The sequence below is a fragment of the Saccostrea cucullata genome, unplaced genomic scaffold (genome assembly GCF_032062105.1).
Source record: "Saccostrea cucullata isolate Sc308-1 unplaced genomic scaffold, CSIRO_AGI_Scuc_v1 ctg88, whole genome shotgun sequence".
NCBI classification, from domain to species: Eukaryota; Metazoa; Mollusca; class Bivalvia; order Ostreida; family Ostreidae; genus Saccostrea; species Saccostrea cuccullata.
This window is the reverse complement of record NW_026930139.1, coordinates 988202-1010974: the sequence shown is the minus strand read 5'-3', so window position 1 is coordinate 1010974 and position 22773 is coordinate 988202. Positions and strand designations below refer to the sequence as shown.

The 22773-nt window shown below is 33.5% G+C and overlaps 3 protein-coding genes across 3 annotated transcripts in view; 1 reads left to right on the top strand and 2 right to left on the bottom strand.

The window, feature by feature from the left end:
- The window catches only part of LOC134283063 (TOX high mobility group box family member 4-B-like), a 45868-nt gene extending 37661 nt beyond the window's left edge, over positions 1-8207 (bottom strand). The window contains exons 1-2 of the mRNA XM_062765508.1: positions 8069-8207; positions 2162-2293 (exon numbers count right to left, since the gene is read on the bottom strand). The gene's annotated coding sequence lies outside the window, so the exon portion shown is untranslated. The remainder of the gene's footprint in view (positions 1-2161; positions 2294-8068) is intronic.
- A 101-nt stretch (positions 8208-8308) lies between these two features.
- On the top strand, positions 8309-14059 carry LOC134283062 (uncharacterized). The gene is made up of 5 exons (XM_062765505.1): positions 8309-8470; positions 10471-10596; positions 11344-12810; positions 12914-12997; positions 13150-14059. Exons 1-5 carry the CDS (start codon positions 8455-8457, stop codon positions 13377-13379), a joined length of 1923 nt encoding a protein of 640 aa, XP_062621489.1. The 5' UTR covers positions 8309-8454; the 3' UTR covers positions 13380-14059.
- Positions 14060-15652: 1593 nt separating this feature from the next.
- LOC134283061 (WD repeat-containing protein 88-like) lies at positions 15653-21425 on the bottom strand. Its single transcript, XM_062765503.1, has 11 exons — positions 21120-21425; positions 20589-20788; positions 20423-20486; positions 20185-20323; positions 18973-19099; positions 18652-18765; positions 18347-18417; positions 17410-17492; positions 16663-16731; positions 16401-16493; positions 15653-16205 (listed from the first exon to the last, which is right to left on the bottom strand). The coding sequence occupies exons 1-11, from the start codon at positions 21225-21227 to the stop codon at positions 16065-16067; spliced, it is 1209 nt and encodes a 402-aa protein (XP_062621487.1). The 5' UTR covers positions 21228-21425; the 3' UTR covers positions 15653-16064.
- Between the last annotated feature and the right edge of the window lie 1348 nt (positions 21426-22773).

Sequence of the window (22773 nt, the reverse complement as noted above, 5' to 3'; positions counted from 1 at the left end):
TATTCAAAAATATAGGCTCTATTTGACAGCAATTTTAATTTTATGAACCATATCACAGCATTTGAGCCATCATTATTTCCAGATTAAGGGTATTAATAAACCAGCAGTAAAATCATTGGACAGTGTGTCTCCAAATCTGTCACGTTTGTGGTATGATGCAGTGCCATGCAATACACAGTATTATAAAATTAGCCCCCCTGGCTACAAAATTACATCAACTTATAAATATAACAAAGAAAGTTGTGTAAGAATGACCATACACCACCTAAAGTCAGTAGGTCAATAAAGGTCATGACCCTGCATAATCATCATAATAAAAGGTCACTTAATTTTCTTACAGAAAGATCAAAGGATGACCTGAGAAACAAAAATATTTCAGATCAAAGTGGAGAGGAAGGAGCTGACACATGTTTGATAAAGATCAATGAAGTTTCGGATATTTTAAGTATGGCAAAAAATTTCTTATATCAACTGATGTCTTTATAATATTTTTTTTATGACAGTGATTGCACACTATATTGGGAATTTATCAACCTTTCATTAAAACTGGAACTGCAAAGGCTAAACTTTGATGACATCAAACAGTGCATAATAGCACTGATAACCCAGTTTTGAACAACTTTCTTCAATTATTGATCTTTCAACAATACCTATATGAATAACCAATCAAAATGCAACATGTATTTTTTTAAAAATAAATTCTGAATATACATTCCGAACTGTATTACAATATATTTATTCTGGCTGCTTTGCATATTTAAACCATTTAAATTTGTGAAAAATTTGAGGAATAAGGAAAACATATGATTGCCTTTCAAAACCATAGGTGAAGATAATAAAGCTATTCTTTCAATATCTGAGGAAAAATTGCAGATTTAATAACTGATAATTTACAATTTCTTTTTGATCAAAGTTATCTGGCTGAAGTTCCATTTTAGCCAGTAACTAGAGGGTATGTATTAGCCATGTAAAACGGCCAATGCATGAGGAAGGACTCTCATAAATTATTGTCTCTTAATCCTCTACTATAAATACATTTTTATAGTTATCTTGTGGGTGTTAATCTTTTGTCACATTACAGTGTATACATTGTGTTCCTATAGAATGGACTGCTAACCACAATCAGAGTTCATTAGAGTCACATGTTAATGCCGATAATCAATGACATTTCTACCTCTGTCCTCTTGTCTTCACCTAACAGGTCTCACTGTCTTATGTAAATCTCCGATCAATCACTCTGTGTGACTGTAACTTTGTACAAAGGTCACCTCCAAGTTAACATGATCTGGTCACACATAAAGTACAAAAAGGGTGGCACATTGACAGAATAATTCATGATCAAATAATTCATATTCCCAGACCAAATTCCTCTAAATCAACACTATTACATCGGCACATTCTATTTTATCTTAGGACAGAACCATATCCTTACTAGATAGATAGTTGTATACATGTACTGGTTTGGCCATTACTTTATTTGTGAGACAGTCAAGTTATTTTATCTAGATTATGATATTTTGACTAAGCAGTTTTAGAAAGTATCAAACTTGAACAGTACGTAGACTACATGAAGATAGCTAGGGGAAGTGGCTACAAAATATCAATTCTAATTTCATATATGAATGTGTACTAGTATACTATATTTATATATTTTCACGATTGTGAACAGCAAATGAAAATTTAATCAAAAATCCTGTTTCATGAGTATTTGATTAAAATTAGATTATCTGGATAATAACTCAATGTTTGTCCATACTTTTATTCATTGATTATTGTTTAATCTATGGATGGAGTTTCAATAATTTATGAGACCCAGCTCCTACAAAACAATGCTTGTCTACAACATTTTTGGACAACCTTCATATATTTATATTTAAAGCACAGAGAAATTCACTTTTAAAGGATACCCACTTCTGCCCTAACCCAGTGTTGAACTCATGACCTATGGAATTGGTCTCCTTGCAGCTCAAGAACAGCATACTAGACCACTCGGCATCTAGGCAAGTTAAAAACTTGCTTTTGAGGCTGATGGAATCATTGTGCATTTTAGATATATAGATTAAATATGAAGTTCAAGTGTTGCAATCTATACATTTTGTATATTTTTAAACATACTCTAAGATATTGTAACTTCACCTTGACCTTTGAACTGACAGCTCACCTCTCCATGGTTCAATGAAAGTGAAGATGCCCTAATATGTTAACAGTGTTCTTCTTCAAGGCTTACAAATACTAGGCTGATGACAATGTCAAAAGTGAGAAAAAGGCCTCAGAAGCATCTGTTTCTACAAGGCTACAAAAAAATCAGAAATTCAATTACACAAAATGACAAAAAAGAAATTCACACAGTCACAAAGCACTAATTAACATCAAAATCACATATCACATTTATTAAGTGCACACTAATTTGATTTTTAATACCATAAAGAATTATTATGTAAATCAGATGATTGCTTGGGACATCTGCAGTTTCCAGCTGTTCTCATGACAGACAACACAAAGACTACATTGATCTCCTTAGACGAGTTAGAGATTCCAAAAAGAAATTGTCAGTAGCTTAAGAAAAATTGTCTTTTTTAAATCTGATAGTAAAATGTACAGAAGATCATAATCACGCATATCAATGTAAGGTAATGTGTCATTGTACACAATTCTTTATCATCATGGAAAAAAATCTAAAGATCTAGAAAGGATTTCACTTCAAAACAGGCAAGACAGCTGCCATATAAATTATCATGGAAATGCAAATGTGCATGTAAATCAAAACAAAATTTTTAAGTAGACGTCTTTTGTTATTTCCTAGTAAGAAAAGAATCCCGGAAATTCTTGGTGCACTGCGATCAAAGTCATGCAACTGCCCCACTGCAACGTAAGCATTAAAGGACCAGTCCTAAAGATTGATAATGAGCACAAAAGTACACAGAGAAGAAAATATTCTAATTCATTTACTGCTAAAATACACGGACTGAAACTTTCTGAAACTTAAATTTTGAATTCAATTAACAATTAATCTGAATAAAAAGTACTTGTGAACTTGTTGGCTGTATATTTTAATTAAATATTCTAAAGATAATTTTTCCATTTGATTATGAAGCATATCTATCCTTATATAGAGGTAAATTCAATGGCATGTCCTTATTTAGAAACAACAAGATGAATGACTTTACTACCTTTGAAAGTACCTTGCAACTGCTCTATTTTAATGACTGTAATTTCTCAGAAAATCTATAAATTTAATTTCCTTTTCAAGAATCCCCTCTGAAAACTTGTAAATACAATCAGGGAAACTTTTTTTGTTACTGAAAATTCCTGCAAAATAATGGATTGTATAGTTATTACAAAAAGATATAAACATTTCTTTTCACATGCATAGTTTTCCTTTCAGTAAGAAACATATTTTCATTAATGAACTTGTATGAAAACTAAAACTGCACATGTTTTCCTTTTTGTGAGCTTCTTTATTAAGAATGTAACTCACGATCAATTCCAACAATATTTAGATTTAGGCATATAGCACCTCATGCCTTATTCAAGAGTAAAAAAAGAAAGATGGTTAATATTTTTTGCAGAGCTACTATCAATTTTGTAGACTGTTTTTCTATATTGAGACAATACATATAGACTTTTTCTTTACCAAAGATAACAAATAGTTTCTTTGGAGAAGAGTCACAAAGTTTCAGTGTGATTTCTAAATTTTATGCATAAAATTAAGCAGAAACATTGACTGGTGAGTTAAGTCACATACAGGGTATTTTTGATAAGTTCAGACTAACTAAAATTAAAAAAGATCTTTCTATATGTTTTGTTACTTTATAAAAAGATAGGACTTTCATGAAAATTACACAATATATATCAGTCATGTTTCATAGATATCAGCGATTTTAAACAATAACAGATTTATTTCCAATTCAGCATTTAAATATCAGACACAGTTTAAAGTCAATTGAACAAAAAAGGAGTATGGGGATGTTATAGCTGTAGGAACTGTAGCTCTGTGCTTGAGAAAGTTCAGACAGATAAAGCAGAGAGCTAGTACAGATCCATGTATTAAAAAACATTTGATTTATGCTGCCAATTTTTTGTCACTCACATCGTCAATTCAGGCATTATTTTTTCATGTAGTTTATAATTTTTTATACGCTCTTAGAATGGTATCTGATAATTAATCATATATTTTACTCCAATTATTGATACTTTATTTACCTTTCAACAGTCTAAAACAGTCCTCTGTGGATTTGGAATGTCGGTTTAAAATATTCCCATTTTTACTTCCACTTCCACAAACGGCCCTTCTTGAACCGTTGAAAGGTAAATAAACATTTAGGAATAGGAGGTAAATGTGTGGTTAATTATCGGATATCATTAATAAAGCTGGGGGAAACATAAAATATAAGAAATAATACCTAAAGTGAGTGACAAAAATATTGGTGGCGTAAATCGAAGGTTTTTACAACACATGGATCTGTAGTTCTCTGCTTCATTTGTCCAAATTTTCTCAAGTAGAGAGCAACATTTCTGCAGCTAGGGATATTAAAGATCAAAATCGGTGAAATTTTTAATTTCAAAGTAAACTAGTGTGCAAATTTCAATATGCTTTTAATTTCAAAGTAATATTAACTTTTTGTCAAAATCAATATGCACATGCAAAGTGTCATGACATGTTGTCTAAACCATTAACATATCTTTATATTCTCAATAAAAAGTCATAAAAATTAAATTTATTTTTTATTATTCATTTTACGCTTGCAGATATTCAATTTTGATAGCAATATCATATATAGCTATTCATATTCTAATTCATTTTTAAAACAAGAAAGATATAGTTAAAAATATGCATGGATTTTACGTATATATATATATCATGCTGTAGATCTTCATAATGTGTGACTAAGTTCAAAATTTCAAAGGATTATGATGAAAAACAAGAAAGATATTGAGACTTTAGTTTCAGCCAATCAGAGCAAAGTGCACGTGCATGCGATCTTGCAAAAATTCATGAAAATCATTAGGACAAGAGTCTACAGAAAGGGAAAGAACTCTGAAGTAAATGCAGACATTGGACATTTTATTGAGTTATCTGCTCTTGATTTCTATAATCATTTTTTTCTGTTCAAGCAACAGAGTTTACTATTATAGGAACATTGCCTTTCAGTATTGAATACTTTATAAATGTAGGGAATTTCAAAAAAATTATAGATGGAAAAAATGAAGTCAGAATTCTGAATAAATATACTGCTAACACTTTCAACAGGTCAAACAAATCAAAGAATTCAAATAGCAGCTTTGAGTCTGATTGGACACACAGCCAGACAAAGTAAACTATTTGAAACACAAATTTATTCTTTGGTTTTACTGACCAGTACTTATGATGGTGTTAGAGGAAAACTTGCAGTTGGGATATGTAATCTTTTTAAATGAAATCCCACCTCCCACAAAAAGATTTTCCTATATATAGATTTCCATGTAAAACTTTTGATTTCTCATTGTGGTGCCATCCTAGCTGGGGGGGGGGGGCATGATTTGAAACAGTTAGAGGCCACAGGACCTCTGGAAGATTCTACTCGAGTTTTCAGCTTTTCTGATGCTTTGTACCAACTTTGATTAAAATTTGCCCAGAGGTTCTTATGAAGATCGAAGTTGAAGATGTACCCAATATTATCTTCAGCTGTGAAAAAGTTTACAGATGGACAGACAGCTAGATGGATAGATGGAGAGACGCTGGACAAAATGTTACCAGAAAAGCTCACTAGAGCCTTTGGCTCAGGTATGCTAACAAAACCTATTGCAAATAAGGAATGACTGCATGCCCAGTAATTTGAAGTCTGGTCTGACTTATATCAAAGGAGGAGGGGGGGGGGGGGGGGCTAAAGCAAATTAAAAGTTGTGTACCCTCAATTGTTTGGCCAGTAATATACTTGATAATAGAAAACAAAGCTAATTTATCTTGAAGTCTCCCCCCTTCATTAAAAACATCTTATGACATTCATTCTTTTAGTCATGTTAGTAGGGAAAGTTCTGTTAGGGAGTGCCATCCCCCACCCCACCCCTAAAAAAATGAAATTGCTACCTACAGGCCTGCATCTTGTCTTTAAAACTAGGTTTGACCAATGATTTTTTTTTCTGTATACTGAATGCTAAATACAACTATTGAATGTATTAATTAATTTTGTTTTCCAGAGTTTGACCACAGTGATGTAATGACTACGAGTGTACTTTCAAAATGATCTCTGGAAATAATGAAGAACAATAACACCACTCTTACATAAGCTTGACAGCATTAGACAATCTCTAAAAAAAAAATTATACTCAAACAATTTTTAACCCCAAGGAAACAATTATTTTTAATGCATCATATGCATATTGGAAAATAGGTTTGGAAAAAAACAAGAGGCCCATGGGCCACATTGCTCACCTGAGCACTGTGGCTAGGAAAAAGTAGAAATTGGTTTATTATTTAATAATTTAAATCCAAAAGTAGTCCCAATACCAATCCTGGCTTCGCTATTCTTGATAAGATGATTTTTAAAGAATTTTCCTATATATGTCTATGAAAAACTTTGGTCGGCCATTGTGGCCCCGCCCTACCCCCGGGGTTATGATTTGAACAAACTTGAATCTACACTACCTGAGGATGCTTTCATATAAATATGATCAATTAGGGCTTTGTGATTCTTGAGAAGAAGATTTTTAAAGAAATTCCCTATATATTTCTATGTAAAACTTTGGTCGGCCATTGTGGCCCCGCCCTACACCCGGGGGTCATGATTTGAACAAACTTGAATCTACACTACCTGAGGATGCTTTCATATAAATATGACCAATTATGGCTTTGTTATTCTTGAGAAGAAGATTTTTAAAGAAATTTCCTATATATTTCTATGTAAAACTTTGGTCGGCCATTGTGGCCCCGCCCTACCCCCGGGGGTCATGATTTGAACAAATTTGAATCTACACTACCTGAGGATGCTTTCATATAAATATGACCAATTATGGCTTTGTTATTCTTGAGAAGAAGATTTTTAAAGAAATTTCCTATATATTTCTATGTAAAACTTTGGTAAGCCATTGTGGCCCCGCCCTACCCCCGGGGGTCATGATTTGAACAAACTTGAATCTACACTATCTGAGGATGCTTGCATATAAATATGATCAATAATGGCTGTGTGATTCTTGAGAAGAAGATTTTTAAAGAATTTTCCTATATATTTCTATGTAAAACTTTGGTCGGCCATTGTGGCCCCGCCCTACCCCCGGGGGTCATGATTTGAACAAACTTGAATCTACACTACCTGAGGATGTTTCCCCATAAGTTTCATCTTTCCTGGCTCAGTGGTTCTTGAGAAGAAAATTTTTAAAACATACCATCAAATTTTCATTAATTCCCAATTATCTCCCCTTGAATGAGGGCCTGGCCATTCATTTGAACAAACTTGAATCCCCTTCACCCACGGATGCTTTGTGGCAAGTTTGGTTGAAATCGGCCCAGCGGTTCTTGAGAAGAAGTCGAAAATGTGAAAAGTTTACAACGACGACGACGACAACGACAACAACGACGACGACGACAGACAACGGACAAATTGTGATCAGAAAAGCTCACTTGAGCCTTTGGCTCAAGCTAAAAATCAGTTTTGACATTGAAATTTTCTGGGATTTTTTTTTCACCTACCTACGAACTCAAACTTCCATCCTGAGTTAGGAGAGGGCAAACAAAAATTATTTTAAAGTTGGCCCAAATGCCAAAATTAACATCCTCAACTTGTGTCATGCTAGTTTTCTTTTCAAGATGTATCCCAAATTGACTAATATGAGTTCTTCAAACCAGTTTCAATATAATGTAGCATTGACTTATCATATAATTATATTTTTAATGAATAAACCATATAATAAATAGGCCTAGGTGTGCAATATCTATAGACCATGCAAGCGCATGCTGGCTTCAAAGTATGAGGAAATTCGGACGGCAGGTGCACGTTATCCAACAATTTTGTTTACAGGGGTGAAACTAGGAAGTTAAACATTTACAAAGAAAAATAATGAATGTTTTGTCTAAAAAAATATATATTATTACTTATGAAATGGGCTCTCTTGTTTTGTATCAAAGGTCTCAAATGCTTGGACTGCACACAGGAAAACAGCACGGCGGATAAGTTCAGTAACTAGCATTCAGCTTCCGGTTTCAATTTCTATTTTCATGTTAGGTTTCTAGGCTATTTTTATGATTCATATAATAATTTGTCTGGGTTTTAAAAGAAAAGAAATAAACAACTAACGGGAAATCCGAATAATTGACGTAAACAAGAAATTTCAATATATTCTTCTTAGAATTTTTGCACACTGAAATTTGAGGAGTGGAAAACAAGTGCCGTGTGACAAGATCCTGAAGTGTGTGTTACGTGAATCAGATCACCTTATCTGCCATGAGAATCAACCAAACGATAAGGTGAAAGGAGAGACATGGGCGAAATCACGGGTAATTGATAAATATACGAATGTTATATAATTAGTCCTTTTTTTAATGATTCTGAGGAAAAAATGTGAAATATCATATGACATGCCAATATTATTTTCAGCAATTTTCATATTAGATAAACAACTTGTTTTTATGTATCTGATTGATATATGTTCAGAATTATGAATATGTTTATTGAATAAACCTACATACTGAACTTAATTGAAGGAAAGGTTTTTTTAATCATGTACAGTCGTTGTAGGATTTATAAATGTTAATTCTTTTTGAAAAATTTATCGATGTGTAAAATCTTGACATTTTACTCACAAACACATATAAATGTGCAAATATTTAACTCTTGGCATTTTACTTCGCACTTTTATGTTAAGTTTGTGAGTATAATGTTAAGAGTTTACACACTGATAAATTTTTCAAAAAGAACGATTAATTCATATAATATTCTACCTGGAAAAATCTATCTCGTAAAAGCAAGATATTTATTATCTTGTGAAAACGAGAAATTATCGTGTGAAAACGTGATATTATCTTATGAAAATGACCTATTGACATCGTGGAAATGAAAGGTCATATGTGGAATTTTGGTACTTTGCATGAGCTGACAGTAAAGCTGCATGTTTTTCAAAGAATATTGCATGACTGCATGTGCATGAATAAAGTTTAACATGTTTAAGGATGTTTTCTTTTTGTTTTAGGACCCAGGAAAGAACATTTTTAATTCAATTAATACATGTCTATTGATAATAATTGATACAAGCAGATATTTTGCAGATATGACCTTTAAGTATTTATCATTACAAATATAAATTGTTGTAGCTGCCACTTATACATTTTGCTGAAAAATTACACAATAAAATAGCTGCAGAACTGTAGCTCTTCAAAAAAATGTAAAATTGACAGACCAGAGAGCTACATGTGAGTGCCACCCACTGTAAAAACTGTTTATTTGTTGCGCACAAAAAAGTACTGTTTCTCCATTTATTTCTCCATTTTGAGATTCCCATTTTAATATTTGAATGAAATATGATAGGATATTTGTAAATGTAAATAATACAAAAAGTAAAATATCATTTTCAAGATAAAATGAAGTTTTTACAAGATAATGTCTCGTTTTCACAAGATAATATGTTGTTTTAGAGATAAATTTTTCCTGGTATCTTAAAAAAAATAATTATGTGTCCTAAATATATGTACTACCGTATAATTCCAATTTCGAATTTTTAAAATTATTAATATTCCCATCTCATGGAGTCTGTTTTATTTTTAAATTTCAAATTTCCAATATTCATAATTTAGCTAAAACAGACCAGAAATTATAAGTGCTTTCATTGTTTTTACAATAGCCTAGAAGCTAGGTCAAGAAAGATTAATTAAGTTCTGATTGAAAAATTTATCAATGTGTAAAAATTTTTCTCATCCAATCAAAACACAGGAAATCCATAATTATATTGAAGATTTAGCTAAAACAGACCAGAAATTATAAGTGCTTTCATTGTTTTTACAATAGCCTAGAAGCTAATCAAAACAAAAATTTATCAATGTGTAAAAATTTTTCTCATCCAATCAAAACACAGGAAATCCATAATTATATTGAAGATTGGAATTATAAAGTACTAAAACCTTGATACCAATAAATGGATCAATCGATTCATTCATGATAACTGCAGTACTGTATATCTGCAGTGAAAATGAATAATATTTGTCAAATTATATTCTATAGGTGGGGAGTGTGTGTTGGAGGAGGGGGGCAATTTAATAAAGTTGATTAAACAGTTGTGGTTGCCTAATATTTCACCATACTATTTTATTTTGCCCTGCAAAAGAGGAGTACCACAGCTATCATGAAACAGTTTACATATGTACTGCTTGGTTGTTGTTTTTCTGTTGAGATTGGTCAATTAATCATATTTGCAAATCTTTATTCTCATTTCATGATTTGCAGATTAGTTTTATATAAAAGTATGCGAAATTACATCAATTGAGATACATTCTTTATATTCCAGATGATTCCAATGACTACCTAACATGTGGAAAATGTTTGTCAGAATTCCCCCTGAAGAATATTGTCACATTTATTGAGCACAAGAAGAAAGACTGCGATGTCATCTCTTATGAAGAAACAGAACCAGGTGAGAAAAAAAAAATTACACTGAAAATTTAGCCTATTGTTAACATTGATATAAAATTCATACACAGTTGATTGTAAGACCATAGAAAAGTTTAGATTCTTTCCAATAAATTGTGAAGCAATTTTCTGAATAAAAAACCAAAATCATGAAAAATTTCAGTATATTTAAAAATTATAGTTGAATGTCAGTTTCTCAAATGCTGTGTCACAAATACCATGGCTATGTCAACAGGATTTAGAAGTCTCAACCATTCAGATATTATAGCATATAACCCACAGGCACATAGGGGTATGGACCCCCTCCCAAAGACATTTGGGGTGTGGACTCACCCCCTTTCCATTTTTTTCTTTCTAAATATGGGACCGAATCACCTTGGCATACCCAATTACCTCCAATGTTTCAAATCTTTAGTATCTCAAAGATTTTTCTCTGTCCCATCAAGTTCAAGATACCAAGATTTGACTGTAGATTCATTAGCCCCTTTTGATTGTAATGAAGAAGAAAGAGTATTAAACAGGGAAAAGTGGCTCACATGATTTTCATGCATTTGCCTTTTTGCATGATATTCATATGAAACCTGGATTCTTTTTTCACATGAATATCATGCGAATTTCATTTTGCATGATATTTGTGCAAATTTCATCTAAAAATTCTTATTGCATTATATTTTCATGATCATATCATGCGTGGTGCTTTTTGTCTCCTTCTCAGAGCTACTGTCTCATCAGAATTTTTTTCTCACAACAGGTTTGCTGTGTTCAACTTGTTCTAAAGGATTCATGACTGCTGTAGGACTTCTGAAGCATGCAAAAATCTCCCACAATCTACAGCTTTTCTTGGAAAATGGAGTGTACAAGAATGGAATCCTTTCATCTCAATCAAGGGATGATAACGTTTTGGATTTTAATGACGACGTCCCAGTAAATCTAGTTACAAGGTCCAGTGAAGCATCACTGGACCGTATAGAGATAAACTCTGTTGAAGGGAAGCCCCTCCTACCTAGCCAAGGAGACACACAAGAAATATCAGAATGCTGCCTTACTGGGCTCTGTACAACTATTGATAATCCTCCTGGAATTAATTTATCTCCAAACAGTTCACAAAATGAATCTCAGACACTAACTAGAGAGAACTCTGCACAACTCAGTTTTGAAAATTCCCCACCAGGTGTTATGGTTAATCCAGTCCAGTTTAGTTCAAACAGTTATAGTAACACTGACACAAGAAATCCTGAATCCTCTTACTCCGAGAGCTGTAGTGATAGTTTAGTGGAGGAGGCAGGCTCGGAGGGCAGAGAAAACATGTCAGAAGAGGTGGAGCAGAGGGATGACGCTTGTTGCTCCAGTCAGAAATGTGGAGTCACAGTCATTCCCGGGACCCACGAGAGTCTAAAAAAGTGCTGCTATGCTGTGGCTCCTAAGAAGCGTAAAAGACACATGGAGACCAAGCACATGCCGTCTTACTGGCGGACCAGATTTAGCAGGAGGCGGATGATGAGCGGGAGGGATGCTTCCTTAAGGCGGCCTGCCAGTAGAAAACAAGGCACAATCTACATTGATCTGAAGCCAGAAAGTGGGGTGGTCACTGCAACACACTCTGAAAATGAGTCTGCTACAGATACTAGGACCTCAAACTTTGACAACAATTCTGGAGAAAGTTTAGGGTTCCATGTAACAGGTATGACAAGGGACTCGACATCCAAGGCAAATTCCCAGAAACCTAATCGAGGCAGTTTCTTCATTAAGCCAAGACAAGTGTTCTCTATACCCATATCTTACACAATCCCTGCTCAGAGTCTGGATACAAACAAGATGGCTAGATATGAAACCAAAACAGTCTCCTCTGAAGACCTTGTACATTCCAGTGATAGGTTGACACAAAAGGACCAGAACTCTTCCATATCATCAACTCAGAGTGATTATCTCCCTTCTAACTCAGGCATTGCTTCCACTTCAGTGACATCATCAGAATCACAGATTTTTGGAATAGACCTTCCATCCATTATCTCCCAGGCCACAAGACAATTTAATCTGGTTCCCAGCTCCTCCGATTATTGTGATATGAGTGAAAAAGACTCACAGTACCATGAGGATGGTGACGGAAAACTAGGACGAAAGAGAAGATACCCGACCACCAAGCCGTATAAGTGTGACCAGTGTGATAATGCCTTCAATCAGAGAATCCACCTTAAGAAACACATGAGTAAACATACAGGTAAGAACTGTTCTTTGTTACTGATTGTTCAGGTGATATTAAGCACTGCTTTCATCCACTAAATGTATTGTCGCTGAACTTGTAATTTTGTCACCGATTTTAGGGATCAAGCCTTTTAAGTGTCAACAGTGTGATTATTCAACAGTTGAGAGGAGCCACCTTAAAGTTCACATCAGGATTCATACAGGTAAAATCAGTGATAAAAGGTGATTTTTGGGAGATTTAATGCAGAATTTTTGTTGATATAACTGATAAGGTGGATCAATTTTTTTCAATCCTTTTTTTTTTGTTCCTCACGTTTAAACATACCATGTTTATTTCATAATTGTTTCATTTAAGGAGAGAAGCCTTTCAAATGCACATTTTGTGAATATGCAACAGCACAAAACAGTACTCTAAAAATTCACCTTAAACGCCACCACGGTCGCCAAGGATCTGGTGACAAAGATGGAGAGCATTCCCCTAAAGCTCCCCAGTCTGCAGCCAATCAGAGCAGTGTTACCATGGAAATGAATCAAGATGGCTGCATTACAAGTGATTCAAGTAAAGAATCAGTGCAAAAATCATAGACCACAAACCTTTCTGAGGAAAGGCAATAAATGGACCACCATTATCCATAAATTATTGTTTGTTACTCAGAGAAGGAGAGATTTTATCAGTAACTTATTATTGTAGCTTATTGTTTAGATACGAGTATTTTTAAATCATAATATATTGTTTTCTCAAATACAGTTGCATTTCTTAAATCTTTGTGTAAAGAGAGATATGTTATCAGTTTAATGCTGTGATTTGATTCTGTTGAATGCTCTAAATAACATCATTCAAAATGTGATATTGAAACGAATGTTAAATGAATATTTATGACCTCATTCTACAGGAGCAGGGACTTTATGTGTCTGTGTTCAAAAAAATTTTGATGCATTTTTCTCAGCAACTTCAATTTGTGGATGCTTGAAATTTTAGTTTACTCTCTGTGTATGCATGCCATAAGGTGGGATTCATTTTTGTATGAATCTAATGCCAATATACCATTTTTCCATGTGTCTTGTCATACCAAATTCACAGGGATGTAACTAGCTCATATTGTACAATCCAGTGTTCTATTTTTGTTTTAATAAATAACTATTAATAAGATTAGATTATGTACTTGTATCTCAATCATACTGTGTCATTTTTCTGTAAAGTATAAGATGTGCATTGATTGAAAATAGGTTTTTTCTAAACTATAATTAGGAGTATGTATTATGTACAGTAATAAAATACCTGGCACCTGTAAAGAGGTAGAGCCATGTTGGGCCTTATTTGGCCCTGAGAATTTCTGAAATTTCAAAACCACCCAGTTTAGGTTGCAAATGCAGTATTTATCACTTGGACTGTTGGAAAACACGTATTTATTAATTGTGACGTAATTTCACATTTAGTCAATGCATTATGACGTCATAAAATGCGTCATTTTCCTCATATTCTGTAAATTCCTTTGAAACTGTTTTTTCAATATTTCATATAGGTTGATTATGCCAATACATAATGAAAGACCTATATCTGATTGTTAGTTTTTGGATCGTGGGCTGTGCTCATACTTTTATTCTTTGTGATACATTATGTTTCAATAATTTCAAAAAGCCTGTTTTTACCTTTCATTGTAGAACACCTGTAAATATATGAAAATGGAAAGAGGGTTATAGTTAATTAATTGATATAAGTACAGGGCCATTTTATGTACAAGATGGCTCATGCTCTTTACCACAATTAGTTGAATGCCTCTGACCACCTGAGAGATCTTTGTTCATGCTTCACCAGGTACTTTAGAACTTCAATTCATAACCAAGATAATGTGCATGAAATAATTTTTAAACATTATTTTTTAATTTTTCAAACATCATCTGTGATAGAAATTTTTAACAATTGTCCAAAGTATAGCATTCCAGGAAGATTTTTAAAACAATCTTTAAGTTGGTCTCACATAGACTTTCTACTGAAAATACTGGACCAACATAATATTTTTGACTTGTGTGAAGTAGGATTTTTAATTTTTATTTTCCTTAATCTTTTAGAAGACTCTGCTATAATCAAGGCAATCAAGGCATTGTAATAAAGTTCTTGTTTAGTTAATGTTGCAGATTAACCTCCCAGGCCAAGAAATGTTAAGATATAAGCTGGGATGTTAGCCTAAGCTTTAATATTTCAAACAACATTTTGAGACTAAGGAGTTCATGATGCATCTTTGACAACAGCAAGAATTTTATATTTCTATTCTACTAACAGCTCTAAGATATGGCTGATCATTTCCTCTATTAGACACAATAAACACAAGAGGGTCAATTTGTTAACTAGTGGAATGCAGATGATTTGAGCTTTATTTTTTATCAAATAACCTTTAATTATGTACAAATTTGTTACATATATATACTGATTAGTTCGTATGAATGTAAAATAATAAAATCAATCTACATGTATTTTAGTCTATTTTATTGGACTATCAATCCCCGAGTATAGATGTGGTGGGAGGTCCTTGGAACAGCCCCATTTAGCTTTATCAACTTCTTCAGACAATACACAGTATTTAGACTGCAAAAGACTACACATCGATATGGTATAAATCTTATGTATTAGATTCTAATGTCTTATTTATTTCAACTGTACAGTTTTGATATGTGTTTCAGATCTGATAATTTTTTAATGATGTATGTGATTTATTGGAGAATATAATGTCTGCAGCATATCTTTGATCTTGGCAATAGCTGTATTGAAATTTTTAATTAACACCTATCAAGAGTTTCATTTACACATGTTTATTGAATTATAGCATTTTGTTAAAAGTTGAGTTCATGAAAAATTATCATTTATGTCATTGGCTGCCATCATTAATTGTATACATTGTGTGTTTTTATTGTATTGCAGTTATGATTTTTCTTTGTTGATAGGAATATTTTGTATTAATTAAACCATTGTTGTATTTTTCAAGTTCATATTGAAATATTTGTGTGTTGGTGAGGAAGTATTAAAAATGCTGTTTATCTGTATCATTTATTATTCATTTACATATGATGAAAGACAAGATTACAGCTTTAATTTCCAGGAGTACAGAGAGTGCATACACATTGAAATCAATTAAGTGATCTGATATCACAATATTATAAATCCCACAATGTCAAGGGCACCATCTTTACTTCTTTCCAGTGCATCACTGTTGGCATGGTGATTGAGTTTCCTGTTGGCATGGTGATGATGAGTCACCGTTGGCATGGTGATGATTAATCCTCGTCCACTTGTACAGAGTTCATTATGGCAATCATTTCCTGCTCTCGATTTTGTAGACGACAAAAGACACAGATTGTGTTGTCTCGGAAACTGTCCATTTGAGAAATGGAAAATGGTTTTCCACAGTTTGAACACTGAAAATAAACCAGTTTTCAAAACTATGGAAGACTATGAAATTATATGTTCAAAAGGAATACTTACTCAATTTTATATAGTGAAAATCTATACAACTTTTTGAAACACTGAGTTAGATGTGCATGTTTCACAATTACAAGGCAGTATTTATTTAATGTTTTATTTTCACTTTTATGGAATAGCAGAGAATTTACCTTCATAATACTTAGTCCCATGGCTTTCTTTCTTTCCAAGACAACAGGAATTTTCTCAGTATCCTTCACATTCCACATACGGACTGTCTTATCCTGTATAGAATACAAACAAATTTTAGGGTTATATTCTCCTAAAAAATCTTTGTTTTTGCTCAGCCTGAGCCAATTAATTTAAGCTCTGTTAAGCTTTTCTGGTCAAAGCATCTCTGTCAGTGAGCCTAAGAATTGAATAGAAGTGTCATAGATATAAAGACGTAATTACCTTGGAGGCTGACAGAATGTTGTTTTGGTCAGTACTGAAGCAGACATCTTGTACCCAGTCTTCATGACCCTGAAATTGAAAAAAAAATAAAGATTCAATCCTGTGGCTTACAGGTGTGTTCAAGTGTTGGAGTATATAGGTTAAAAGTTTGTGTAATTTAAGTGTTAATTTAGTTATGTAACTATAAAAGTATCCCCAGTTATAAGCAAATGAATGTAACTATGAAAATAATTCCATTTATTGTTATTGACACTGATAATAGGTATTTATTTAATCATTTATTGACCTGTACTTAAATGAGTGGACAGGAAGCAGTGCATGAATTTCAAATCACTGAGTAAAATTTAATGCCATTGTGCACCTCTTATTTTACACATTTAATGATATACAATTTTTGGGTTTCCTATAGCAAATATCTTATCCACAACCCCTCCTATATCGCTAAATAAAATATTATAAGGATACTTTCACAGAATCTTTCTACTTTAATAATGTCATAATGTGCATCTCCTATTTAAATTTTGATCAGGCACATATTTGCATGGGGTTGCCCATTGCAAAACATTATTTGCAGTCTTTTGCTTACATCATATGCTAATATAATAGGTGTATTTTAAGTTTGAGGGAGCAATAGATATTTTTGTTATATTCTGACAAAAGCAGATACAAGAAAAGCAACAAAGGGAAATAACTTATTAACAATTTCACATTCTGTCAGACTATGTAACAAATAGTAGGTGATATTACCTGTAGTTGAAGTTTCTGCATCTCATTATCAACATCCCAGACCACCAAAGTGTTGTCATAGGAACCAGATACCAGCATCAGACCTAACAACAACAAAAATAGTACAATTAAAAACCATTAATACACTTTCAATAAACGATCATTTTATAAATTTGCCAGTTAAAAACCATTAATTAATACACTTTCAATCAAGGATCATTTTATGAATATGCTATATAATTTTTTTTTTACCTTTAAACTAAAAATTTCAAAGAATTCTTCATTGAACAATCAAATGTTTAAATTTATAGCTTAGTAAATAAATTTTGTAAGGCAAAAAATTCAGTCCTTCATACCTACTAAACACTATCATCTCTACCAAACTTACAACAACTAACTTCCCCTTACTTACCATCTCTATCTCTACTGAACTGACAACTAACTGTCCCCTTACTTACCATCTCTACTGAACTGACAACTAACTGTTCTCTCACTTACCATCTCTACTGAACTGACAACTAACTGTTCTCTCACTTACCATCTCTACTGAACTGACAACTAACTGTTCTCTCACTTACCATCTCTACTGAACTGACAACAACTAACTGTCCCCTCACTTACCATCTCTACTGAACTGACAACAACTAACTGTCCCCTCACTTACCATCTCTACTGAACTGACAACAACTAACTGTCCCCTCACTTACCATCTCTACTGAACTGACAACTAACTGTTCCCTCACTTACAATCTCTACTGAACTGATAACAACTAACTGTTCTCTCACTTACGATCTCTACTGAACTGATAACAACTAACTGTTCTCTCACTTACCATCTCTACTGAACTGACAACAACTAACTGTTCTCTCACTTACCATCTCTACTGAACTGACAACAACTAACTGTTCTCTCACTTACCATCTCTACTGAACTGACAACAATTAGATGTTCACTTACCATCTCTACTGAATTGACAGCAGCTCACTGTTCCCTCATGGGATCCCTGGAGAGAACCTGGACCCTGAGACCTGAAACAAGGAAAATTCTTAATTGTCAAAAACAAATAAAAATTCCATAAACAGTGAAACATTCAAGAAGTAATTATTCCACTTTGTTTTGAAACAACTTGTTAACCTATTTATATACATAAGAAATTATTTTATCCTGTATCAAAGACAAAGTTTTTAATATTAATTAGTACAGTATTAACAGTTTAAGCATGTCAACATTAATGATACAATAGTAAAATATTCAGGTCTGACCTGTAGGCTCCAGTGGCCACATCCCAAATCTTAATGGTTTTATCCCAAGAGGCTGTGGCAAATTTCCTCTCATCAAATGAGATGTCACAATCAGCAATAATGTTGATATGCCCTCTAAAATAGGTATCATTTTTAATCAATGATAGACTATGAGACCATTTGAATCAACATAATAAATTTTCTTTGTATCAACAATTATTTTTGAAAGAAAACAGTTTTTTATATATACATATGGTATATTAATTAAAAAAAAGATTATAAAAATATTTGAATTTCAAAAGATTTTTTTACTTTATATTATTCTCAGATTATTCAACATACTCTAACTGTATTGTAACTTTTTGTGTTCTCAGATCATAAAACTTAGAGGTTCTATCCATTGACGTTGTGATAACTTTGTCATTTCCTGGTGCAAAAATACAGCTTGTTATGGTGCTATCATGATGATCTATAATAAAAATAAAATGTCATATATACTGGTACATGTAATTAATGGGGGTTATGTGTGGCAGTCAGCCAGTTTTGATCACCGGTGGCCAAATAGCTCAGTTGGTAGCTAGAGCACCTGACTGGATTTTCAGGGGGCCCAGGTTCAAATCCCTGTCTGGTCCACTGCATTTTCTCCTCTCCCATTACATTTGGAGCCGTGCCATGCCCTGGAATTGCAGGCGAGAGGCATGCCAGGGATGAGCCTGGGTTGGGATCTTTGAAGGGCCAAAGACCTTTAAGGAGGGAGGAATGTGGCGCTCAGCCGGGCTCGATCGCCGATGGCCAGATAGCTCAGTTGGTAGAGCACCTGACCGGAGTTTCAGGGGGCCCGGGTTCGAATCCCAGTCTGGTCCGCTGCATTTTCTCCTCTCCCGTTACATATGCAATGGACCAGAATTGATGCAGATTTGAACCTGGACCCCGAATCACTTGTCAGGTGTTCTGAATAGACCTATCTGGCCAACAGTGATTCATCCTGTCTGTCTTATACATTCCTCCCACATGTCTTACACTTTGTCCCTGAAGATACAAACCCAGTCTCTACCCTGGCAGGTCTTTCACCTGTCATTTTTAGGTCATAGCACCAAATATAATGGCAAGGGAGAAAAATATGACAGGCCAGACCAGAAATTAAACATGAGCCACCTGTAAATCACTTGTACAGTGCTCTTCCAATTGAGCTATATTATGCTACTGGTGATCAAACCTGCCTGAACACCACATTTCTCCTTCCTTTAAGGTCATTGCCCCCAAACACACAATCCATTAGGCTCTTCCCTAGAAATTTCTTTACCTGTCACTGCACCAAAATTAACTCCCAAGAAAGAAAATGTAGCAAATCAGACCTGAGGAATAATTAAAACCTAGTCTCTCTACATCTCTAGTCCAGTGCTGTAACAACTGAGCTATCTTCCACCAATTAATGAACCTGTCTGACCACCACACACTCTTTGTAGGTCAGGTATTTGTGCAAAAGGATTCCTTAATTAATCCACAGTAAAGTATTTTCCTATCGAATCAGAATGATTGATGATTTTAACTTACCCTCAAGATATTTGATGAGTTCTCCAGAGTTTGCATCCCAGATTTTTAGTGTGTTGTCTAAATCTGATCCAGAGATTACTAATTTTCCATCATGTGAAAACTTGCAGCAAGTAACAATTCCCCCATGTCTCCCAGTCCACTGCAATAATTACAACAAGAGACTTGCATTTTTATGTTCTGGTATGTTATAAATGAATAAGAGAGACATAACACAGTATTACAATTATACTGTTCCTACCAAGATGTTTCCAGATTCTATGTCCCACACCTGGACTTTCTTATCCCAGCCTGAGCTCACAAACCTGTCAACAAACATTGATCTTGATAAAATACTTTTCAATGTTCCGTGATGACTGAAAAGATTGTTATGATCTTGAAGAGATGATAAAAATCATTACAATAACCTGCGACTATTGTCATTGATACTTGTCTCTGAGATAGCCCCCTCATGTCCTCCAGTGTAATGATGTTTTAACTCTCCTGAGTCAATGTCCCAAATACGGGCTGTCTTATCTGAGGACCCAGCAAGGATTTTTGTGTCATTGTCAATGTATGTACAGGAATTAACAGCATCTGTGTGACCTCGAAAAACTCTTATCTTTACCTACAAAATTTTAATTAATGTGAAATTTTCATTGTTTTCAATGCTGTACTCCTTGTGAGAGTACACAAACAGATATGCCTGAATTATATTTCTTACTACATATACAATATGTCCAAGAACAGACCCCAATACTTTGACCTGCCCCTAGATCTACAGTGTAGCAATATCATAATCGACTGTATAATAGGAAATTCAATCCTAGGATTTTAGTATTTTTCAATAAAAGTAATTTAAAACTTTTGAATAATAAATGTCGAGCTTGAAAGAAGTCAAACAATTTCAATATCTAATCAATGCATCAAAAAGCAAGAGAATATGAATCCTCTCTCACTTGTGCCAGATCTTCATGTTCCCATGTCGCTGCACTTATTCGTCCGTCGTTGCTTTCAGATTTAGTTTCAATTGCCAAATAATCGTTGTCTTCACTCAGAGTTGTCATTTTCACATTTCTGATTAATTACAAACTATTTTTCCAGTGTTTATTATCGAGCCATTTCGGACTAAAGCTAAATACAAGCGTCCCTGGTTTCCGAAGCAAGTGCTACCGTAAAGAGGATGCTATCGTAAGTCGTAAAAATAAACACTTGCACAAAATGAAAGAATAAATGTGTATACTCATTTTTTCTCTTTTTTAAATTCTATTTTGTTGATTTATCGATTCTTTTTATTTAATCAAGAATGGTTTGATTCCTTTAAATAAGAGATTTTACGACAACCGAAAGTACCATTATTGTCCAAGATGGAGGAGTCAGAAGTTCACACAGGTATTATTTGCTTTCTTGTATTTTAAAGATGAACTTGATCATATCAGCAATTTGAATCTTACTTTTTAATTCCGTGGTGAATGATTTTCGTCAATATTCCTGTGGAGTTCACTTAAATGAAACGGAAACATGTTCTTCACCTTTCCTTTCGTCATTAGCTTAGTCCATCTGTGCATATTTATTTCACTTTTAAAGAATTAGACAGCTTTATAAGTGACTAGACTGTTTGATTTTTAGTGTATTTTTGTGTTGTTACATGAAAGATAGCCTTTGTAAACAAAGTCTTGCTGGATAAAATGGTGAAAATCTATTCATCCTCCATACTGTTACTTTCTACAACAGAGACATAAAGAAATGTTAATTTTTCTCCTATATATACAAGTAAATTTAGTGTCTTAATATGTGAGATGGAGGAACTCTAAGGATGATTGCAGTAAGCTTTGTAACTAATGCATTTTATTCAAATAATTCTCTGTCAATCAGCTTAGCAGAGTTGTGGAAAACTTTTTCACTACTGCTTCCTAAGCAAAATCACTTAATAACACATTTTTTAAATAAATCATGTTAATAAAGATCAAAATTCTCTGACTCTAATTTTGCCATAAATAACTGCTTTTATTTTTTGAACATAATTTAAAAAAAAAACATTTATGCATTTTGGAATTATATTAACCTAGAAAATTGGTCTAGAAATTGCAAAAATTCTTTGCATCAATAATAAAGATATTAACACAATCGGTAAAAAAAAAACGAAAATCCGGGACAGTCGGGAGTACTAGATTTACTGCTTTCCCCACCTGTGCTTGAATTCCTTCTGTTGAAATTTTTCATATTTTAAATCAGCTCCTCTTTAATTTTTAGCTCTACTGGTCAGATAATCGTTTTTCAAAATGCTATTCCTCCTACAGATTAACTTGTAATGATTAATTCTTTTCGGTTTTTGATTTCGATGAACGATAGTAATATGACATACATCGATATTTTTTTGTAATCTGTAATCGAAGAGATTTTTACAATTACTTGTAAATGCATGTAATGTTTATCGATTACAGCTGTAAAATTTCCAATGTAATATATATTATCACAGGTGCTATTGACCTGTTTGCTACTGTGAAACTTGGAGGCAATCCGGTAGGTAAAATGGCCCCCCCCCCTCAAAGCAATTTGGTAAAATATTTTATCCAATTTCTTCCACGAATACGACATCAAATGAAGTATCAA

Excerpts from the sequence above, each read along its gene's own strand:
- LOC134283062 (XM_062765505.1), top strand. Across the intron at positions 10,597-11,343 it reads TTATGAAGAAACAGAACCAG|GTTTGCTGTGTTCAACTTGT; the intron begins GTGAGAAAAAAA and ends TTCTCACAACAG. Across the intron at positions 12,811-12,913 it reads ACACATGAGTAAACATACAG|GGATCAAGCCTTTTAAGTGT; the intron begins GTAAGAACTGTT and ends CACCGATTTTAG.
- LOC134283061 (XM_062765503.1), bottom strand. The coding sequence starts at position 21,227 with ATGACAACTCTGAGTGAAGACAACGATTATTTGGCAATTGAAACTAAA. Across the intron at positions 20,487-20,588 it reads ATCAATGACAATAGTCGCAG|GTTTGTGAGCTCAGGCTGGG; the intron begins GTTATTGTAATG and ends GTTTGTTGACAG. Across the intron at positions 19,100-20,184 it reads ACTCATCAAATATCTTGAGG|ATCATCATGATAGCACCATA; the intron begins GTAAGTTAAAAT and ends TTTTTATTATAG.